The sequence below is a fragment of the Dipteris shenzhenensis genome, chromosome 12, assembly GCF_047967505.1.
Source record: "Dipteris shenzhenensis isolate YYH24624 ecotype China chromosome 12, Dip_SZ_1.0, whole genome shotgun sequence".
NCBI classification, from domain to species: Eukaryota; Viridiplantae; Streptophyta; class Polypodiopsida; order Gleicheniales; family Dipteridaceae; genus Dipteris; species Dipteris shenzhenensis.
The window spans coordinates 54,016,662-54,036,084 of record NC_141607.1 but is presented as its reverse complement, the minus strand read 5'-3'; the positions used below and the strand labels follow the sequence as shown (position 1 = coordinate 54,036,084).

General features: G+C 42.6%; 1 protein-coding gene across 1 annotated transcript in view; it reads right to left on the bottom strand.

The window, feature by feature from the left end:
• Positions 1 to 13,494: 13,494 nt before the first annotated feature.
• Positions 13,495 to 19,423, bottom strand: part of LOC147896399 (uncharacterized) — a 47,501-nt gene continuing 41,572 nt past the window's right edge. The window contains exon 10 of the mRNA XM_087382333.1: positions 13,495 to 14,311. Coding sequence (XP_087238459.1) covers positions 13,952 to 14,311 — 360 coding nt within the window. The 3' untranslated portion in view covers positions 13,495 to 13,951. The remainder of the gene's footprint in view (positions 14,312 to 19,423) is intronic.

The following is a 19,423-nucleotide window of genomic DNA, read 5'->3' as shown; positions in this document are numbered from 1 at the left end:
CGACATAAGTTACTCATCTAGGTGGCTTAGCTGATGCAATCACCCCTTGATTTCTTTTGACTCACCTAAGTGATGCTCGGTAGCAATTCAATGAGTCAGAATAATAAACTCTAAGGGAACAACTACCTCTAAGCCAAAGGCCATATGAAAGGGTGTAAGATTAGTAATTACCTTGTTAGCAATTCAATAAGTCCATAAAGCAGAGTGCAACTTTCTATCCCACTCACCCTTAGCTGATTGTACTATCTTAGTGAGGATGAGTTTTAATGTCTTATTAGTTGACTCGGCTTCACCATTGCCATGAGGATAGTAAGTAATGGAGATTGTATGAATAATTTTAAATTCATTTTTGAGTGACTGCATCACGTCATTGAGGAAATGTGTCCCTTGGTCACCGACAAGCTACAAAGAGAATTCCTACCTGCATATGATATTTTCAAAGATGAACTTAGCAATAATCAAATCCGAGTTGTCTCCAAGTGCCTTAGCTTTTGCCCACTTAGTAGTATAGTCAATGGCAACAATAACGTATTTATTTTGAGTAAACCTAGTTGGTTAAAAAGGACCAACAAAGTCCAAACCCTAGCATTGGAAATCCTCCCATGGCCTGGTAGGTTGCAAGGGCATAGCCTTTGATTAGACAATAGTTGTCCAGTGCATTGACAAATATCACATTGAATGCATCTATTCTGAGCATCCTTAAACAAGTTTTTTGACCACAAACCTGGTTGCACGAATTTATGAGCAGTTAACTCGCCTTGGAAATATCCTCTTGATAGACCCAAGTGAGCTTCCTGCAACACTATAGCTCTCTCATGTGGAAAAACCTATCAACGAAGAACTTCATCTGCACATTGTCGCTATAGTTGCCCATTGATCAAGGCGTATTTCCAAGCCTTTAAGGCTAGTTGCTTGCATTTGTCTCGAGACATGGTGTCAAGAAATGTGCCCTTATTTAAACAATCCCATCAACTCGGAATATTCATTCTCACAATAACCTATTGCAAACAGTTCAACATCTGGCAATTCTCCTTGTGTATCCTCAAGTGCTGGTAACCTAGACAAATAATAGCTCCCACATGGTTCTTGCCTAGCTTATGAATGATTTTAAAGTTGAATTCTTGTAGCAAAAGCATCCAACAAACAAGTCATCCTTGAATGATAGTCGTGTTGATAAGGTAAACTAAGCAAGGCTTGATGATCCACATAGAACACGAAATGGTTTTACTAAGTAAATAATGCCAGATTTTTTGCACACTAAATCCCATTCCCATTGTAGTGCTATAATTTGGACTCAATAGGTGTTAGTTATCAACTAGAAAATATATACGAGACAATCCATCCAATGATCCAGCTGAGCTAGAATAATGCAAAGCATAGCCAGAAGCATTCACATGTACATGGAAGATGACATCCCACTTTGGTTGCTTGAGAATAGGAGTATCCATTGCTGGGTTCTTGAAATCATGGAAAGCCATAGTTAACTTGGCATTTCATTCAAACTTAGCATCCTTCTTTGTCAACGCATACAAAGGTGTTACGATCCTAGCAAAGTCTTTGATGAATATTTGATAGAAACAGATAAATCCCACAAAAGAACACAATTGAGTTAGGTTCCTGAGGCTCAAGCATCTGTTGTATAGCGTTAATTTTACCTGGACTGGTTCTAATGCCATCCTAGGAAATACCATGGCCAAGTAGTATGCCGACTCGAACATAGAATATGCTCTTAATTGCATTCAATTAGATACTTGTCTACATCTCAAGAAAACTTTCTCCAAGTATCCAAGATGATCTATATCTAAGGAATAGACACAAAAATCATCTAGATAATTGGCAATGAGCTTGGTAAGGTAATCTAAAAAATTGTCGCATTTCTCAATCCAAAAGTCATAACTTGGTTGCATAAGCACCCCATTCTGTAATAAAGGCATCCTTGGACTGATCTTCTAGAGCCACTGTAATATGGTTATAACCATTGTAACCATCCATAAATGTGTACATCTCATGTCTTGCAATCAAAAATTCCATTAGTAAAGGGTATATGAAAAAGATCAAGAACTTTCTGTGCATTCAACTTCCTATAATCCACATAGACTTGGAGTTTGCCATTTTTCTTAAGCACAACCACAATAGGAAAGAGCCAATCCCACTATGATCAATGGAATATATGAACCAAATCATGTAGGAGTTGATCCAACTCATCTTTTACCTGTTTTATATAGTTAGGATTCATTCTATAACTTTATTGCCAAAAATGGTTTGGCATCTTGCACTAGAGGTATCTTGTGTTGATACAACTCAGGAGGAACTCCCCTTAAATCTATATAACTTCATGTAAACACATCCTTGTATTTGACAAATAAATCTCTTATCATTCCAAGATTCTCAAAAGAAATATTAGCACTCATCACTACCATAGCAGGGTGATCTTGTGTTCTAAGGTTTAGTTCTTGTGTTGGCTCTGGAATCAACTGTTCCATATCGAGTCGAGTGATAATCACTGGTATCTTAGTAGATTCCCTTTCTCCTTCAATGTCCTCAGTAAAATTACTCAAAAAAAGGTCTTTTTGCTTAGTAGTTTGCTCATCCTTCAACTTCTATTTGATATCTGCAGCCACTTGAAAAACTTCTATCTCACCTACAAGTAGGATTCCATCAATTGTGATTCAACATCTTGAGGAAATGGACCTTTGATTTGTGGATTCTTTAGTCATTGACAACAACTTGAGACCTTTCGAGGTTTGGTTGGTATACAAACATCTTGACCATTTGTCTTAATAATCATTTCTTTTGTACCCCACCATGGAGTACTTTTGCACCCTTTAGCCAAGGTCTTTTCAATAGGATTGGGTAGGCATGTTGTTCCATAGCAATCACAATGAAACTAACTGTATAATAGATGCCGCCTATATAAATGACCACATCTTGCAACATATCTTTGGGGTCAACTCATCGTTGGTCTACCATGCACACTCAAAAATGTGATGGCTTATATGACTCAAAACTTCGGTCTTTGTGCAACTTCTTCAGAGTGATATTCACCATTACACCCGGTATGGTTTGTTTCTTAACCTTGATAGTGATCACTGGAACTTCTTCATCAACTACTAGAGTATCAATCGTAGGTATAGTGGCTAAGGATTGCACTTCCTTTGGTTGCTCGAATGACTCCTTGATGTGCTAAGCAAAGAAATCACAACATTATGGAGCTATTTGCATTAGCTTGGCAAATGTCAAACTCACTTGCATATTTTTAAATGTTTTTCATGCTTGGGCTAGCTTTACACTTGTTTCCAATGGAATGCGTGATTTTTCTTATTTGATCTTACATTTTGAGGATTCCCCTCTTAGTGAGATAGAATACTAAGTCTAGTTGGGCACTTCTACTATGGGAGCTTTTCCCTCCAATTCCTTTGCAATTTTGGCTGCCAATTCCTTTTGTGCTTTCCAATTGATGTCTTTACTTGAGGCATCTATGTCTTTAGCGGTTGTCCTTGATCCTCTCAATCGAGTGATCACTTGAGCATCAACCATATCTGGCATCTTGGCTACAATCGCTCGGCTTCTCAATCCAATTCCTTCCTTTCCATATTATTCTTAAGGAATTTCAAGTGTTCCGCCCAAATTGGACAATCAGAACGCAAATGATTTTCTCCACAATAGAAGCACTTGATTTTAGATGGGTCGGTCCATTCTTCCCCTTTGTCTTTTGCTTGTGGTGTGATGGTTTTTTGCTCAGTGATTGAGTATCAACCACCACTTGATTTGCTTACACTTGGCAATTTTTACCATTAAACCAACAATCTGTCTCATCATGCCCAAATTTGGTGTAGGTATTACAATACTTAGTCTTGCATTCAACTTCTACATGTCCACATCTGCTTGCTACACCATTTCTCATTTGTTACCTAGCTTACCTCAAGTGCCCAATTCTTTTAAGGCCTTCTTTAGCTCAGTTTTCAGTTTATCTTTGTTTGCTGGCATCTCCTCGGTGTCACTGTCAGCATATTTCTTCTTTAACTTATTTTTTGAGCATTCACTCTTCTCCAAAGCAATATCTTGGTTTAATACTTCCTCATAGGTTCTAATCGGGTTGACTATCTCTGGCTTGTGCAAATCTATCTCTGGCTTGTGCAAATCTATCTAATCATAGGTTCTAATCGGGTTGACTATCTCTGGCTTGTGCAAATCTACCTGAGTACAACCTATGATTAACCAAGCTCACATAGAGTTGTCATTTGGAATCATACTCAACTGATTGATGAGAGCTCGCATCCAAAGCACAAAGTCTTGGATAGATTCTCCCTTGTTCTTCTTTAGTTTACTAAGCTTTGTCCTAACATATTTCTCATTGATCTCTTGCTAGAAGCTTTGCAAGAATGCTCTGAATATTGCATATCAAAAGGGAAATACCCAATCAACAACTGATTGAACCACTAGGTTTTGAGAATTTTTAATTAAGGTACATGGAAAATAATCCATATACTCTTCATCTATTGTTGCACCATTGATGTGATAGACATCCAAAAAACTCTACAAGTGACTGTAAGGATCTTCATCATCTATGTCTTTGAAGTTTTGAAACTTTACCTTGATGTTAGAGCTTGACTTAAAATTTTTTGTTCCAAAACCTAAGTAGGCAAGTCTTCCACTTGAAAGGACCTTAACTAGCCTTCCATCTGCTCATAACTACCTTCATGGGTGTGAGGTCACTGTAGACTCTCCCTGATCAATTCATACTATCTTCAGGCCTTAAAGGTATAGCTTGACATATATATATCAGTAGAGTAGTATTTATGTCTATTATGAGAGGAACTTGACAAAACTACCTTAGTTGCTCTTCATTCACCTTGGGTCTTCGATGGCATCTTTCTCCATAAGAAGCATGCATTTCTTCCTGACAATGGGTTCTTTGTCCATCAACCATAGTTGCCACTTCTAACTTCATACTTTCTCGACTCAATCCCTCTAGAATGATAGTCGAGTACTATCAAGAAGTTGCTCTCATCATTCTTTGAATTTGTCTTTGATTCATTCTGATGCTCAACTAAGGAAATGGTCATCCACTCACAATATAACTCTCCATAGATGAGTGTTCGGACTCCACTTGCCACTCAGCCAATCTTTTGGGTTGCCTTGGCCCAAAACCATCATTCTGACCTTCTGGCTCTCCATAATAGTCAACTTCCACCCCCTGGGGTAGCATAGCTGAGTCTCTCTTCACATACTCATCCCTCCTGTTGGACAAATTCTTCTGCCAGCCTCCTTGGGACATTGAACTCTGGTTTTGAGACCACTCTTTTCATAATCGAATGTAACCAATCTCTTTGGCTCCAGATACTCTTCACATCTGGGGCCGCGTAGCTTCTTCATCTTTCTGAGCATGTGTTATTGATTAAGGTAGAAAGTAGTTGAATAGCAATCCAAGTAATCTCTATATTCCACACACCAGTCTTCAAGCACACTACCAATAGATGCCACTTGTCTGGGGTAGCTTGAATAAACTTTCTGTAGTAGCCCACGATTCCCAAACCTTGTTTTACTTCATCGCTGGTGGAAAACATGCTCTCTTCTCTTTACTGTGAAATTGAGCTTACTAACTCAGTTCTCTAAATCTCCTATCCCGATAGCTTGTTAACTCAAAATTCAATTGACCCTTCCCCAATAGGATTGTTGAAATGTTGATGGTTCCCTCACTAGACTAACTCAAAAAGTGTTCAATGATAACCCAATTCCATGTTGTGCTCAGTGAAGATGCACTGTCTTGTAGTCCTAAGTAAATGTTCTCAAGTGCAAAATAGATGCCAACATATATACACTCAAAGGTCGAGGTTAGCTATTGTAGGAGAACCTGTGATGACGGGAGATTCCGGAGTCATGTACACACTTCAAACACTTAGAATGTGCAGTACAAACAGCAACATTGTTGAATGGACAACCAACATTCACTTATATTGAATCAAACCAACTTAACTTCGACCAAGCTGCCTCAACTTGCGGTGAACAATCCCTATCCTAGTAAGCTCAGGTCAGAGGAAGAGAACTCGACACACTGCTCTCTAGCTCTCTCCTTTTCCTATTACAACCATATCACTCTACCTAAGGAACCACCATCCAAAAAGATATGAGCTCAGTGCACCAACCTCCATTTACTGATTGGTTATGCACCTCCACTACAAAACTAGTGCTCAACTGACTCCACCACTTACATCCAAGGTCGGCACTTAGTGACCACGTGGCTCCATGTTAGCCTAACCCAAGGGCTAACAACAAATTTGTTTTTATGTCCTAAATGGAAAGTGCTTTCCACTTATCCAACACAACATCTACTCTAATTTTCCAAAAATCAATATCAAACTCACTTTTGCAAAGTGCTATATGTTGAATGAGAATTGCTATGTGCTCAAGAAAAGACACACTCATTGTTCTTATAATTTTGGGAGAGTAAGCATGCCAACTCTCCTTTTTTTAACAATTGGGTCATTGTTTGCTTGGGTGTAGCCATTTTTTGTGAGGTTCAGGGGCTTTTCTGTGTATAGGTATCTTGCATGACCCATAACTTATGCATTGCTCAATGGTACCCACAAATCCTAGCCAATTTACTAGCAATAACGTGAATGAAATTGATATCGTGATTACTGATGGGAATGTTGGCTGTAGTGAGGAGAATGCAGGTTGTAGTGAGGAAAATGCCGCTTGTTTTGACACAAATGCATATTATTTAAGTGACTTTAGACAATTACTTCCACTTATAGCCATGGCCCACTTCCATGAGGATAGTCCTTAATGATGATTCGAACCGAGAGGATGGGGGTCGGGGCAAGGCATTGGGACGGAGTGGGTGGTGTGGGTCCCTCAAGGCATAGGACGACTATGTGTTAGGGGGCAAGGGCAGTGTGGAAAGTTGAGGGTGGCACGTAAGGTCGAGGGGCCAGGTGCATTGTGGGATTTTAGAGCCAAGGACGAGGCATAGGAGAGTGATGGGAGGAGAACGCAAGGGTAGGGAGATGAGGTGTTGGGGGCTAGAGGAGGTTGCAGCTTTTTTTGTTTTGAGGCACAGTAGAGTGACTGCGGTGCTTCAGGGTTGAAAGCGAGATGTTAAAGGGTGATAGGAGCACGAGACTAGGGGTTCGAGGTGAGGCATTAGCGTTGGTGATGGTGGCTAGGATGTCGGGGCGAGGCGCATGATGAGGATCATAGGGCCAAGAGGTGAGGTGTGTTAGGCTGATAGGGAGGTTAGGGATGAGGGCGAGGAACGAGAAAGCAAAGATTTGGATGGGGGGAAAGGGTGAAGCAAGAGGCTGAGGGCAAAACGAGAGGCTAAGTTGGGGTGTAGTGCGGTGCGAGAGTTTGGTGCCAAGGGCAAGGCATGGGAGGGTGCTGAGGACAAAAGAAAGAGTTTTGGGGAAAGTTTAGGGGAGAGGTGTGGGAGGCGGCATGTGGGGGTCAAGGCAAGGCGCATGAGGATGATGGAGGCATGAGGACAACGGTCATTGCATGGTGCCGAGACCGAGGGCGAGGTGCAGGATGTGGTGGCATGTCAGGGCCAAGGGTCAAGGTCGAGGCAAGTAGTTGGGGCTAGGCATCGAGCCTGAGACTCAAGCTGAGGATCATGACCAAGCATGGGGCCGAGGGTTGTGCCAAGGGTGAGGGTCGACGGAGCAAGGTGTTAAGGTCAGGGGTGTGGCACAAGAGGTCAGTGCGAGGGTTGGGGTCAAGGCAAGGCATGAGACGGTGGCAAGGCAAGAGGGTGACGGGGCGGCGAGGCATCAAGGGTGGGTGGTTGACGCAAGGGCAAGAATCAAGGCAAGACATGAGAGGGTGATGAGGGGAGTTCAAGACTAGGGTTGAGGAGTGAGAGGGTGTCAGGGTAAGGTGACGAGGGTGGGGATGAGCCACAAGAGAATGATGAGGTGAGGCATAGAAGGCGACATCATGTTAGGGCTAGGGTTCAAGGTTGGGATGTTGAGGCCGTGCACATCAAGGTGAGGGTAGGGGTCGATTTGAAGAACCAAAAATTTTAGAAGGCAAAAGGGTACAATGTATGCAGAATTTTGACATTGATTGGCCCTTCCAATGGGGGAAGAGAGCCCTTCTGAGAGTACTTGTTTCTATTTGACCAAGTGAGAAATATTACCCATGCATACAAGGTGGTAGAGAGAATGATACATGTGTTTACAATGAAGGGGGATACCCCTTCATTATTGTGTAGAGATAATGATACGTTTGTGTGGGGATATCCCTTCATTAATGTCCCTTGAGATCATTCAAGGTCCATCTTTCCATCTAGACCAACCCTTAGCCTACCCATGCACCTACTATTTAATGCACTCTAATGTACCCTTCCCTTTCCTATTACCCCTAGGGCCTAGACAATGGTTGCACATCTTTATTAATAAAATAAATGTTACATGTTCAAATTTGGTGCCATCTGAAGCAGTGGCTCCAACTCAACGGGCCCTATCTACTAAGATGATCCACCACCATAACAATATCGTTCGATGTCCACAACAAGTGTCATACCACCAAATTGACCTATATGCAAGCTGAGAGAAGGTGAGAGAGATTTTGCCTATGCATGTAAGGTGGTAGAGAAAATGATACTTGTGTTCACAATGAAGGGGATACCCCTTCATTAATGTCCCTTGAGATCACTAAAGGTCGATCTTCCCATTTAGACCTACCCTTAGCCTATGACCCATGCACCTACCATTTAATGCACCCTTCCCTTTCCTTATACACCTAGGTCCTATTATCCCTAGAACCTAAACATGTGGGTGCACATCTTAATTAATAAAATAAATGTTACATATCCAAATTTGGTGCCATCTAAAGCATTGGCTCCAGCTCAACAGACCCTATCTACTCAGATGACCACCTCCATAACAATATCAGTTGGTGTCCATCATAAATACAACACATGTCGCACCATCAGTTTGGCACATAAAGTGCTACTGTTCTAATGTATATTAATTACAAAATAGTCATTTCTCTTTTCACGATAGCCAAGGCGAGGCATTCAAGTGCGAGAAGGTCGATGCAAGGGCAAGGGTCGAGGCGAGGGTGTGGAGGTCGAGGTCGGGGGCGAGGTGTGACATGGCAACGTGTCGGGGTTGAGAGGTCAATGCAAGGGTGGGCGTTGAGGCAAGGCATGGGAGGGTGAGGAGAGGTCGGGGATAAGTGGAGGCATAGACAACGAGGCACGAGAGAGTGACAGGAAGTCGCGGCCGAGGGTGATGCAAGTGCATCAACGCTGAAGGTGAGGCATGGGAGACGATAGCAATCAAGGGGTCGGGGTCGAGGATCAAAGCCGAGCGTTGGGGCGAGGTGGGGATTAGGGTCAGGCTTCAAAGCTGAGAGCTCGACGCAAAGGGGTGGGGTCGAGGCGAGGCACCAAGGCTGAGGGTGGGCGTGGAATGCTTAAGGGGTGAGGCATCAGAGGGTGGTGAGAGGTTGGGGCTAGGGGCAAGGGGCGAGAGGCAATAGCGCATCACGAGTGGGTATTGAAGCAAGGGTGTCAAGATCGAGTGTTGGGACCGAGCATATGGGCCTATGCAGTAAGGGAGGTCATGAAAAAAGGATGAGGCACGAGAGGGTAACGAAAGCACGAGGGGTGACATGAGTGCAAGGGTGATGGGAGCATGAGGGAAGGGGTCAATCCCAAGGGAGGAGTGCAAGGGTGATGGGACATGAGGGCAGGGTGATGGGAGCATGAGGGAAGGGGTCGAGTTGCAAAGAGGGAGGAGTGTGTCACAGTCAAGACGAGGCATGGAGGCCAAGGTCGAGGCATGGTACATCAGGTTGGGGCCAACGGTGGGGCAGGGAAGGGTGACGAGGACACGAGGGCGAGAATCAATGCAAGGCATCGAGATTGAAGGCATGCCGAGTCGAGGCAAGGCATGGGAGATTACGGTGTGCATCGAGGCCGAGGCATGGAAGGGCACATCAGAGCGAGGTGTCGGAGGGTCAGGGGCAGCAGGTTGACATCGAGGCACATGAGGCTAAGGGTCCAAGGTCGGCACACAAGGCTAAAAGGTTGGGGATGTTTCCTAAGGTTTACGGACTGGGCATGGTGCAAGAGGTCAAGGCCTAGAGCAAGGCACCAGAGGTTGACAGGGGTGTGAGGGTGGGGGTCAAGGTGAAGCTAATAAGACTGGCACTATGCGAGAGGTCGAGGTCAGGGGTGAGGCTTGGGAGGATGGTGTTGGCACAAGGATTAGGGGTGTTGGTGGCATGAGAGAAGAGTAGGATGCGGAGACAAGGGGCCAAGCACAATGCGGGAGATTGTGAGGCACAAGAGGGTGAGAGGGGGCAAGGAAAAGGGTAGGATGAGGCATAATAGGATGCCAGGGCAAAGGTCCAAGAAGGGGATGAGGAGGACATGAGGATGTGGCGCAGTGCGAGAGGCTAGGGCCGATCGCAGTGTGGGAGGTCAGGGTTGAGGGTGATCCACAAGAGGGTAATGGTGGTGTGAATATGCCCATATGTAGTACCAAGACTTCCTAGGAGGTCAACCATTCCAATACGATTCTATTCCAAGTACATTTAAATGCAGAGTTCTGGTGGGATCCGATGTATTAGTGTTGGTATAATCACACCATGTAATAGAGTTGTGAGAAGCGATTATTGTCTTATTTCATAAAGATAGTTCCGGGGGGATGCACAACTTTCTTAAATGGGGAGGGGAAGACATATACGACTTCGTGAAGATGGGGGGAAGGGGGGGAGGCGAGTTGTGTCACACATGCATGCAAACGGAGAGGGGGCGCTAGTACATGCACACAGAGGAGGTTGGGAGGGATATTCTTTCCATTCTTTGTCGTTTAACTTATCACTCATTTGCCAAAGTTATGAATTATGAGGCAACAATAACAAATACGCAGCCCAATATTACCTCTCTCTCTCTCTCTCTCTCTCTCTCTCTCTCTCTCTCTCTCTCTCTCTCTCTTTTCTTCTTCAACTTTTGCTTTGTTTCATCTATCCTTGGTGTTTCATAGGACTGAACTCTTAACTCTATTTGCAAACACAAGCAAATTATCTACAAGAAATCCACAACAAAGCCTAAGATCACCTCTCCTAGTAACAAATCTACAACAAAGGAAAAGGGGAAGAACAAGGCATAAAACCCTTTCAATTCTTGTAGGGATCGAAGCACGACTAATTTTTTTTCTTGAAACTAGGTCAAACTTGTATCATTAGATGGAGGGGTGGATGCTTGATATATGTGGCTATCACATCTGCAACCTCAAGAAAGGTTTGTCCAAGGACTTCAGACATGTATACAAGAGGATCTACCAATCCCAAATAGTCAATGACAACAAGGTGGGCATTGTTATAGCCCGAGCCAGGCTACATCAATTCACAAAATTGAGGTGGATTGAGACGAATTTGCGCACCATAGAGATCAAAACCTAAGACCAAGTAGTCAAGACAACAGCTGCATTAGACAAGAGCATGATGTAGGCCTCCCATCATAAGCAAAGAAAATGAGACATTCTATGAAATTGATGTGACTAGAATGAAATGCAAGACATTGACTATGAAGCAACAAACTATGATATGTGATTGGAGAGTAAGTTGGAAGATTAGAAAGTAAAATTATTGTCAAAATTTAAGTTTACTACCCATGGTGAGCCAAAAGCCCAAAAAAGGGTTGACTCAAGTACACAAATTATCAATTGGGCCTACATTACACTTGAAAATGTTTTACATTCCCCTAGCACCATCAGTGAGTTACTTAAAGAGCTAATGAATGATTTGACCACCTTATAAGCAAAGTTGAAATCAACAAGAAGAAAGTTAAGATAAGAAAAACCATATCGCATCCGCATATAGAGGGCAATTGGAAGCATGTGTAAGTTTTTTGAAGGTTTACGTGTTATGATCCTTGCGCCGATACACCATCCTATAGGCTCTGCGTAATTGAGTCAAAAGTTAAAAAAAAAGGTTAAGTCAATTATCTCCCTCATAGATGCAGAAGTGAAAGGGATGAGAAACTAATCTAAAAGTGTACTTGAGTTTAGGTAAAGAGCAAGAGTGGGAAAGAAGGAATGGGCAAGAACAAAGGGATTGAGAAAGAAGAAGAAGCGAAGAGGAGAGGAGAAATTAAGTTTCAAGGTTGGAGGAGGAGAGAGTGCAAGATGAGAGTTAGACATGCTATTAACCATTGATAGTGCAAGAGAACATGGACATGTGAAGACAATTGCACATGAATACCAAAGTTGATTTAAACATTGTGGCTCAAAAGAGTGTGAGTTTTTTTTCATTATGAGATATTTATACAACTAATATCTACTAATCCTTTCCATACATATGCAATGTGTTTAATGTTGGCTTCACCTTTGTACACCAACAATTCATTGTTTCAAGCATATGCAACGCATTTCTCTATCATGAGACAAGTCTATATGCCAAATGCATGAGTGGCTACCATGGGATTTGTAAAAATTAGTAAATTTTATTTACAACATGATTTGAAATTTCACTTTTTTAAGTAAACTCTTCAATCCATGATTAAATTCCATGATTAAATAACATATTATTAATCTAGCATAGTACCAATATAGTACTTTGTTAATATCAAAGCCCTAAAAAAATACTATGTTAGCATTATAGGTTGATTGTACTACCATAGTACTATGTTAGGAATGATAAGACATATCAATGTACTACTTCATACGCCTTATGGTGATTGTAGTTAGTAAGATAGTGCTATGTTAGAATTCTATTTTAAAACTAAAATAATACTATGTAAGCGTTATAGACTCATTGTACTAACATTGTATTATGGTGAAAATGATAGACTAATCAATGTACTATTTATTCCTTAGAGTGATTGTAGTAAGATAGTGCTATGTTAGCATTATTACTATTCAACACTATATATAGATTGAATTTAGTACGCCTTATGCTAATTGCACTAACATAGTACTATGCTGGTTATACTCTTTTCAGTGCTATGTATACTAATGGTGATGTGTTATAACTAAATTGCCACCATGTAAGTACTAGTTAGTACTCCATGGTTGCTTATTATGTTTCTCCTAACAAATAATGAGAAAAAATTCACATTGAAGTTTTGCAACTGCCCTGAATCGACCAAGCAAAAGTTTTGATGCCTACAAAGAGCAGACCATCCTAGGTGTCCATCTTTATTGGACTATCAGGGCATAAGGGGGCACACCCAAGAATTAACTCACAAACACCACCTGATTCCCCTTATAAGCCAAACAGTTCTTTGTCCTTAGCACTTGCTGGAAAGCTCCTCTTGAATCAAGGCATTAAAATCACACTCATCATCAAAATACCAATCATAATTCTAATAAAGTAAAATTTTGGTATAGGAAGCTTAAACTGTTGGTCACCTAGTAAACAATCATGACAAAAAATGAGAAACCTACAGATTATGAGAACCCTTCACCAAGAACCCATGAGCTGGACTCCTCTGTGGTGTTCGCTGGAAACAATGCAAAAATCTCAAACTGTAACGACTCAGAATAAGGTGATTCAACAGACGAGTCATATTTCTAAAGTTTTAGAATGAAATAATTGAACAGAAGGAGCTTTAGAGCCTCCCAATGCAAATCAAAATGGTACATCAGATTTGGCAAGAGGGTACTCCCCATCCAAGAAAATTGTTCTGAGAGGAGCTGCTCCAAGGCACAAATGCATGCGCAAAAGGGCTGATCCACTGGTTTCAAATGAAATTTTCACAATAATGTGATCTTTTCTTTGGTTAAGAAAAGTCACCACAGTCCAACCCTCAAAATTCTGATCAGTGTCCTAATCTAGATCCCATCTCATGCCCACCTTGATACAGATGTCTGACTACCACTTTGAGAACGATAGCTATGGTGAACCATACAAGTTCATCCTAATGCAGCTACAGCAAGAGCTCTGTTACACCATAGCTAATCAAAATATACAATGACCTGGGAAAGAGGCTTTATCACGTTGGAGTGTACCAAGGGCCCGCAGTCCCATTTAGATGGCCATTACTATGCATGCCAACCCCATTAGGACTTAATGGGGGTAATCCAATGGCTATAGGGGGTGGGGTTGGAAATAATCCTACAGGAGAAGGCACTGGGGGGCAACTTACCAGAGGATCAAGATGGTTTGTCACCATAACATCCCCTGCCCCCTTCCTTTGCTGCTGTATTGATCGCACCTGCCGCAAGCCTTCTTCATGTATGCGGGATAATGTCTCCAGTTCACTCACGGAGAGTGCTTCCAAACCAACCCCATAAAGTGGGGCATGGCGTGACATTTCTTCTTGTAAAGATGCTTCCAAACTTTGAATATAGTTCTACAAAATCCAAAAACTGACAATTAACGACAAAACAAACAAGATGTACTATCAGCGAAGTAACAACTCAACAAGAAATTTCAAAACTCTTAACAATTAGGCAATTATAAATAGCAGACTTAACAGAACTTAGATTTCTCCACATTAGTTCCATTGCACCAATTCACAGTTGCCAATCATCTTTTCCGTTGATGAGATCACGTGGTGCAATTACCGAACAACAGCAAAAACGAAACACAGAAAAACATGATTGGAGGGGAATTGCAGTGGCTTGTTATTTTCTACAATTGTCAAAAGCTGCTGCTCCATCCAACATCTATCTCAAAGATATCCACTCAAGCATATATCTACAAGCAATCACCACTCATATGTAAATGAACATGGCTGCAAATGGAGTACAAACAACAAGCCATACATGCAGGTCAACTAAAAGAGGTGCAATTTACGCTGTTTTCAATACTGTACACCCTCAAACAACCAAAAAACAACCCACGGCACTGTTAAACATGGCGTTGTACCAAGATAAAGAAGCATGTGTTACCCTCAACATGAAGCAGCAGCCAAAGTGGTGGCTGGAAAAGGGAGATGGGGAAAAGTGACCAGTGTATCCACTCCGCTCATCAAATGTCAGTGCTATCTAGGCAAATGTGAAAAAATAACTTGCAAATCTTGTCTATAAATTTGCAATTTTATTGCGAATTTTGTCAATGTACACAAAATGCCCCAACTTGTGCCGAGTTTGACAGGTATCAATCCAAATCTGAAAGGAATTTGAGTAGAAGGCACATGTATGACAGAAAACTAAGGATGTGCGGACAACATCTGCGAGCTATACGGCAGATTTTCGAAGGCTCTATAGTCGAATCTACGAGCTGTACAGAATAGTTTCCTGATGTTGTATGGAACAGTGGCGCAGACTGTACAAAAGATGTACATCATATTTCTGCAGCTGTACCAAAGAGTGGCATAGACTGTCCACAGGTTGTATGGTAGATGCATGGAAGATTTATGCACTGTACAACTGATGTGCGGACAACTTACGTAAGTTGTGTGGTCGATTGTCAGACAGGTACGGCGCAGTAGATTTGGTCACATGTGCAATATTGCATCTTATTTTGGGGCTTCTCCACATTTATCCTGGTTTTGGCAATTTTTGCCCTTTCAGATTTTCGGGCTTTGCTCATATTTGCAATGATCTTAGCTTGGTTCAGCCAGATTTGGGCTCTATTTGCATTTGCCCTTTGATTTGGAAACTTTGTTAGAAATCGACAACAGAGGGTACGCACAGTGGAAGACTGATAGAATAGCCCAGGAGCTCACACAATGTGTATGGTGAGTGGAATCACAAACTTTGTAACTTATATGCTTCAAATATATGTGCATGTTGGAAGGTAATCCCAATGGGGAGGCATCCATTGCCCTAATGTTACAATCTTGCACATGGTTGGCTGGGTGGCGTAAGTCGAGTTGTTTGATTGGACCATGCAATCAAAGTGTATGTGATTGGCTCACTAGTGCATGGTTCACTACGTGGCACTAGATCTTCGTGCAGTAAACGAGGTCGATGGCAGCTCACAAAGGTTCAGGCTCCTGTGAACACAGATGAACGAGTCTCTCTTGCTCCTTTTTGACGACCTGCGCAGGTCGTGTGTGTGTGTGTGTGTGTGTGTGTGTGTGTGTGTAAGTCTCTGAAATGTCGCCCTTCTCTTGTAAGCTCCAACAAGGTCAATAGACCTGAGGAGACAGCAATGGCGGTCCTCTTTATGTTAGTCTGGTGTGTCAATAGGGTCCCTAGTAGAAGAAGTTTTTTTGTCGTCTTTGTTACCTGCGACAAGGCCTATATGAGAAGATCTTCTAGTCATGTGACTTCAATAGCTATAGAAGGAGTCGAGCTGGTACAAGCTCAATTTTGGGGTTAAGTTATTTCAACATATCAGAGTAAGCTTTGAACACTGTTATACTGGTTAATAAGTCAATTCCGAATTATTACGAGTTGCATGCTATCATTTCTTGTAGTTAGCTTGCATCTCTGGTTGCATGCTATCATCCATTGCAGTTAGCTTGCATCTCAAGTGGCATCAGAACCAGCTGGTAGGCAATCGATGCTTTGAAGGTATAGACGTCTCGAAGAACCCTAGTTACAAGGTGCTTTCAATTCCCACGAAGCGCATAAGTCGAAGGTTCAGAAGAGAGAGGACGTCACTCGAAGTACTAGCAGAGGCTTGTTTCCAAGTACAACTAAATCCCTTTAAGTTTGGAGATGGATACGCTGACTAAGGAGAAATCTAGAGGGATCCAAGTCACCTTCAATGGTAGAAACTTCCCAACGTGGCAACTTGCGACTCGCTTACTATTCATGCAGAAGGGACTCTAGGGAGTTGTTTCACGAACAAAGAAGCCCAAGGAACGCTCACATGATGCAGACAAGATTCCAGCATGGGAGGCAAAAGATGAAAAAGCTTTAGGCTATTTGGGAAGGGCTCTAGGACCATAATATTTCTACCACCTCGATATGACTATGACAACAGCAGAGAACTAGCAAACTCTAGAGACATTATTTGGGGTTCGTACGAAGCATTCCAAAGCCAATCTCAAGAAAGAATTGTTCAACCTTCAGATGGATGAGTCAGAGTCACTAGGAATCTTTTGAACAGGATGCAATCATTACTCAAGCAATTGCAGACGCTTGGTGCACGCATGGAGGATGAAGATAAGAAAGCAATTCTTTTGAAAAGCCTTCCTTCTACTCGGTATGTAGAGACAATACGTATCGTGTGTCTTGATGATGACATGGACTTTTTGGATTGTGTAGGTATGCTCATGAGTGAGGAGAAGCGAGATAGTTCCTCAATGTTTGAGACAACAAAAGCTTATGCCACAGAAGATAAAAAAGGACAGGTCCAAATACTCGAAAGGAGAGAATGTAATTATTGTGGGAAGCTGGGTCATTTGGAGGCACAACGCTACACAAAACAGCATGATGAAGCGATGAAGCCGATGAAATGTAAACAGAAGACACATGCAGTTGAAGACAAGGAAGAAGGAGCAGCTCTGGTGGAGATAGAAGGCTTCACGGATGCAGATTACACGTTCTGAAAATTCTACGTCCTTTGTGGATGCTTAGGGTGTTATTGTGAGCTGGTTCTTTTGTAGTAAGCCACAGTGAATGCCTTTTGTAGGCAGTTGAGTAGAAGAATATGTCATCTGGTCTTTTATAGACAACTCTCTCTTGGTAGCAACCTTTATTTATGGTCTTTTGCAGACACCATTTTTGCTATGATCTTTTGTAGACGGGATCATTCAGCTCTACCCTCCCCATTTCGCTTGCGGGGGGGATTGTTGGAAGGTAAACCTCATGCGGAGGCATCCATTGTCCTAACATTACTATCTTGCACGTGATTGGCTGGGTTGGCGTAAGTCGAGTTGTCTAATTGGACCATGCAATCAAAGTGTGTGTGATTGGCTCACTTGGCACTAGATCTTCATGCAGTAAACGTGGTCAAGTCGGTTGCCAGCTCTCGGAGGTTCTTGCTCCTATGAACACGAATGAACGAGTCTCTCTTGCTCCTTTTTGACGACCTGCGTAGGCCTAGCATGTGTGTGTCCGGGTGTTTGGATCTCTTGCATATGCACATGTATCCTCTCAGCTGAGGCATAAGCTTGATGATAACACCATCAAATGCAATTTCATTGGCTACAGCTCACAAAGCAAAGGATATAGATTGTTTCAGCCTAGCATAGGCAAGGTAATTGCTAGTAGAGACGTGTTTTTCCTAAGCATGCCCCTTTATCTTGGCTGGACTGTAAAAAGCAGCCATCAGTGGAAGCCTTATGTATTTGATTCTACATTGCCCTTAACAGATTCAGATGACACTTTGCAAGATATGACTCCAAATGCTTCTAGCAGTTCACAACCTCCTCATGTTGCCCATGTTCAGTCTGATTTGCAGCCACTTGTTTATCATGCAGTTAATGAGGAGTAGGCTGTCATTAGACAGCAGAAAAGAGTTTTAGGTGGCTCTTCGAGACAACAGGCAAGCTGAGTGCTCGCACCAGAGGTGCACAAAAAGAAATGCATCACTATCATAAGGATGCATTTGATAGCATAGAATGGATGGATGCCATGAGAGCTGAACTTGATTCCATTATGCAAATGGTACATGAGAGTTGTGTGACTTGCCAGCAGGCGAGCATGCCATCAGCACTAAGTGGGTCTACAAATTAAAGTGAAAAGCTGATGGTAGTGTTGATCGTTACAAAGCTTGCCTTGTTGCAAAAGGCTATGCCCAACAACATGGCATTGACTTTGAGGACACATTCACTCCCACGTCACACATTAGAACCATTCGGTACATCATTGCTTGTGCATCTCATAGGCATTGGGAGGTCCATCAGTTGGACATTAAAACCGCTAGGAAGGGGGTAGAGAAGCAGGCTGAGAAGAGGAGGCCTGAGGGGGATGAGAGGAAAGGGCAGTGAGAGATGGGCTAAGGGGCTTAGTAGAATGCTAGATGGTTAGGACTTAGGAGAGCTAGAGCAGCAACAAGTGACACGAAACAATGTGAGGAGGCCCGAGGGGCATGAGAGGAAAAGGTGCTAGATGGTTAGGAAAGTTGGAGCGGCAACAGGCGACATGAAACAGTGCAAAAAATGCACTTTCACCACTTCACACAGGTTCTGTGCGCGCGAGGAAGAGTCTACAGCCAGAATGCCGGGTCATGCATTCTAGAACGCGTTCCGGGAATGTGGGAATGGCATTCCGCGGCCGGTTGACATTCTAAGTAGGCCTCTGCATCGACATTCAGACCATTCAGGAAGGGGGAACGGCAATCCCTTGTAACTCTGATTTGCAGCCCATGCAGTGTAACCAAAAAACGTGTTTCTAGCCGGGAAAACACTTAGAAACTTTTCTAGAAAAAACATTTCCCCGAAACGGGCGAAACGCCAGTGCATTGGGCGAAAGCCCTAGTACAGGCAGTCGCCTGTGTCTTGACTCTTTTGAGAGTGCTCAATGTGTATATTGTATTTGAGAGCTCTTTTCACACACAGAGATAGAGAGAATCTGAAGATAATTTTATGTTTTATATAAAATTCATATAAAATAGCCACCAC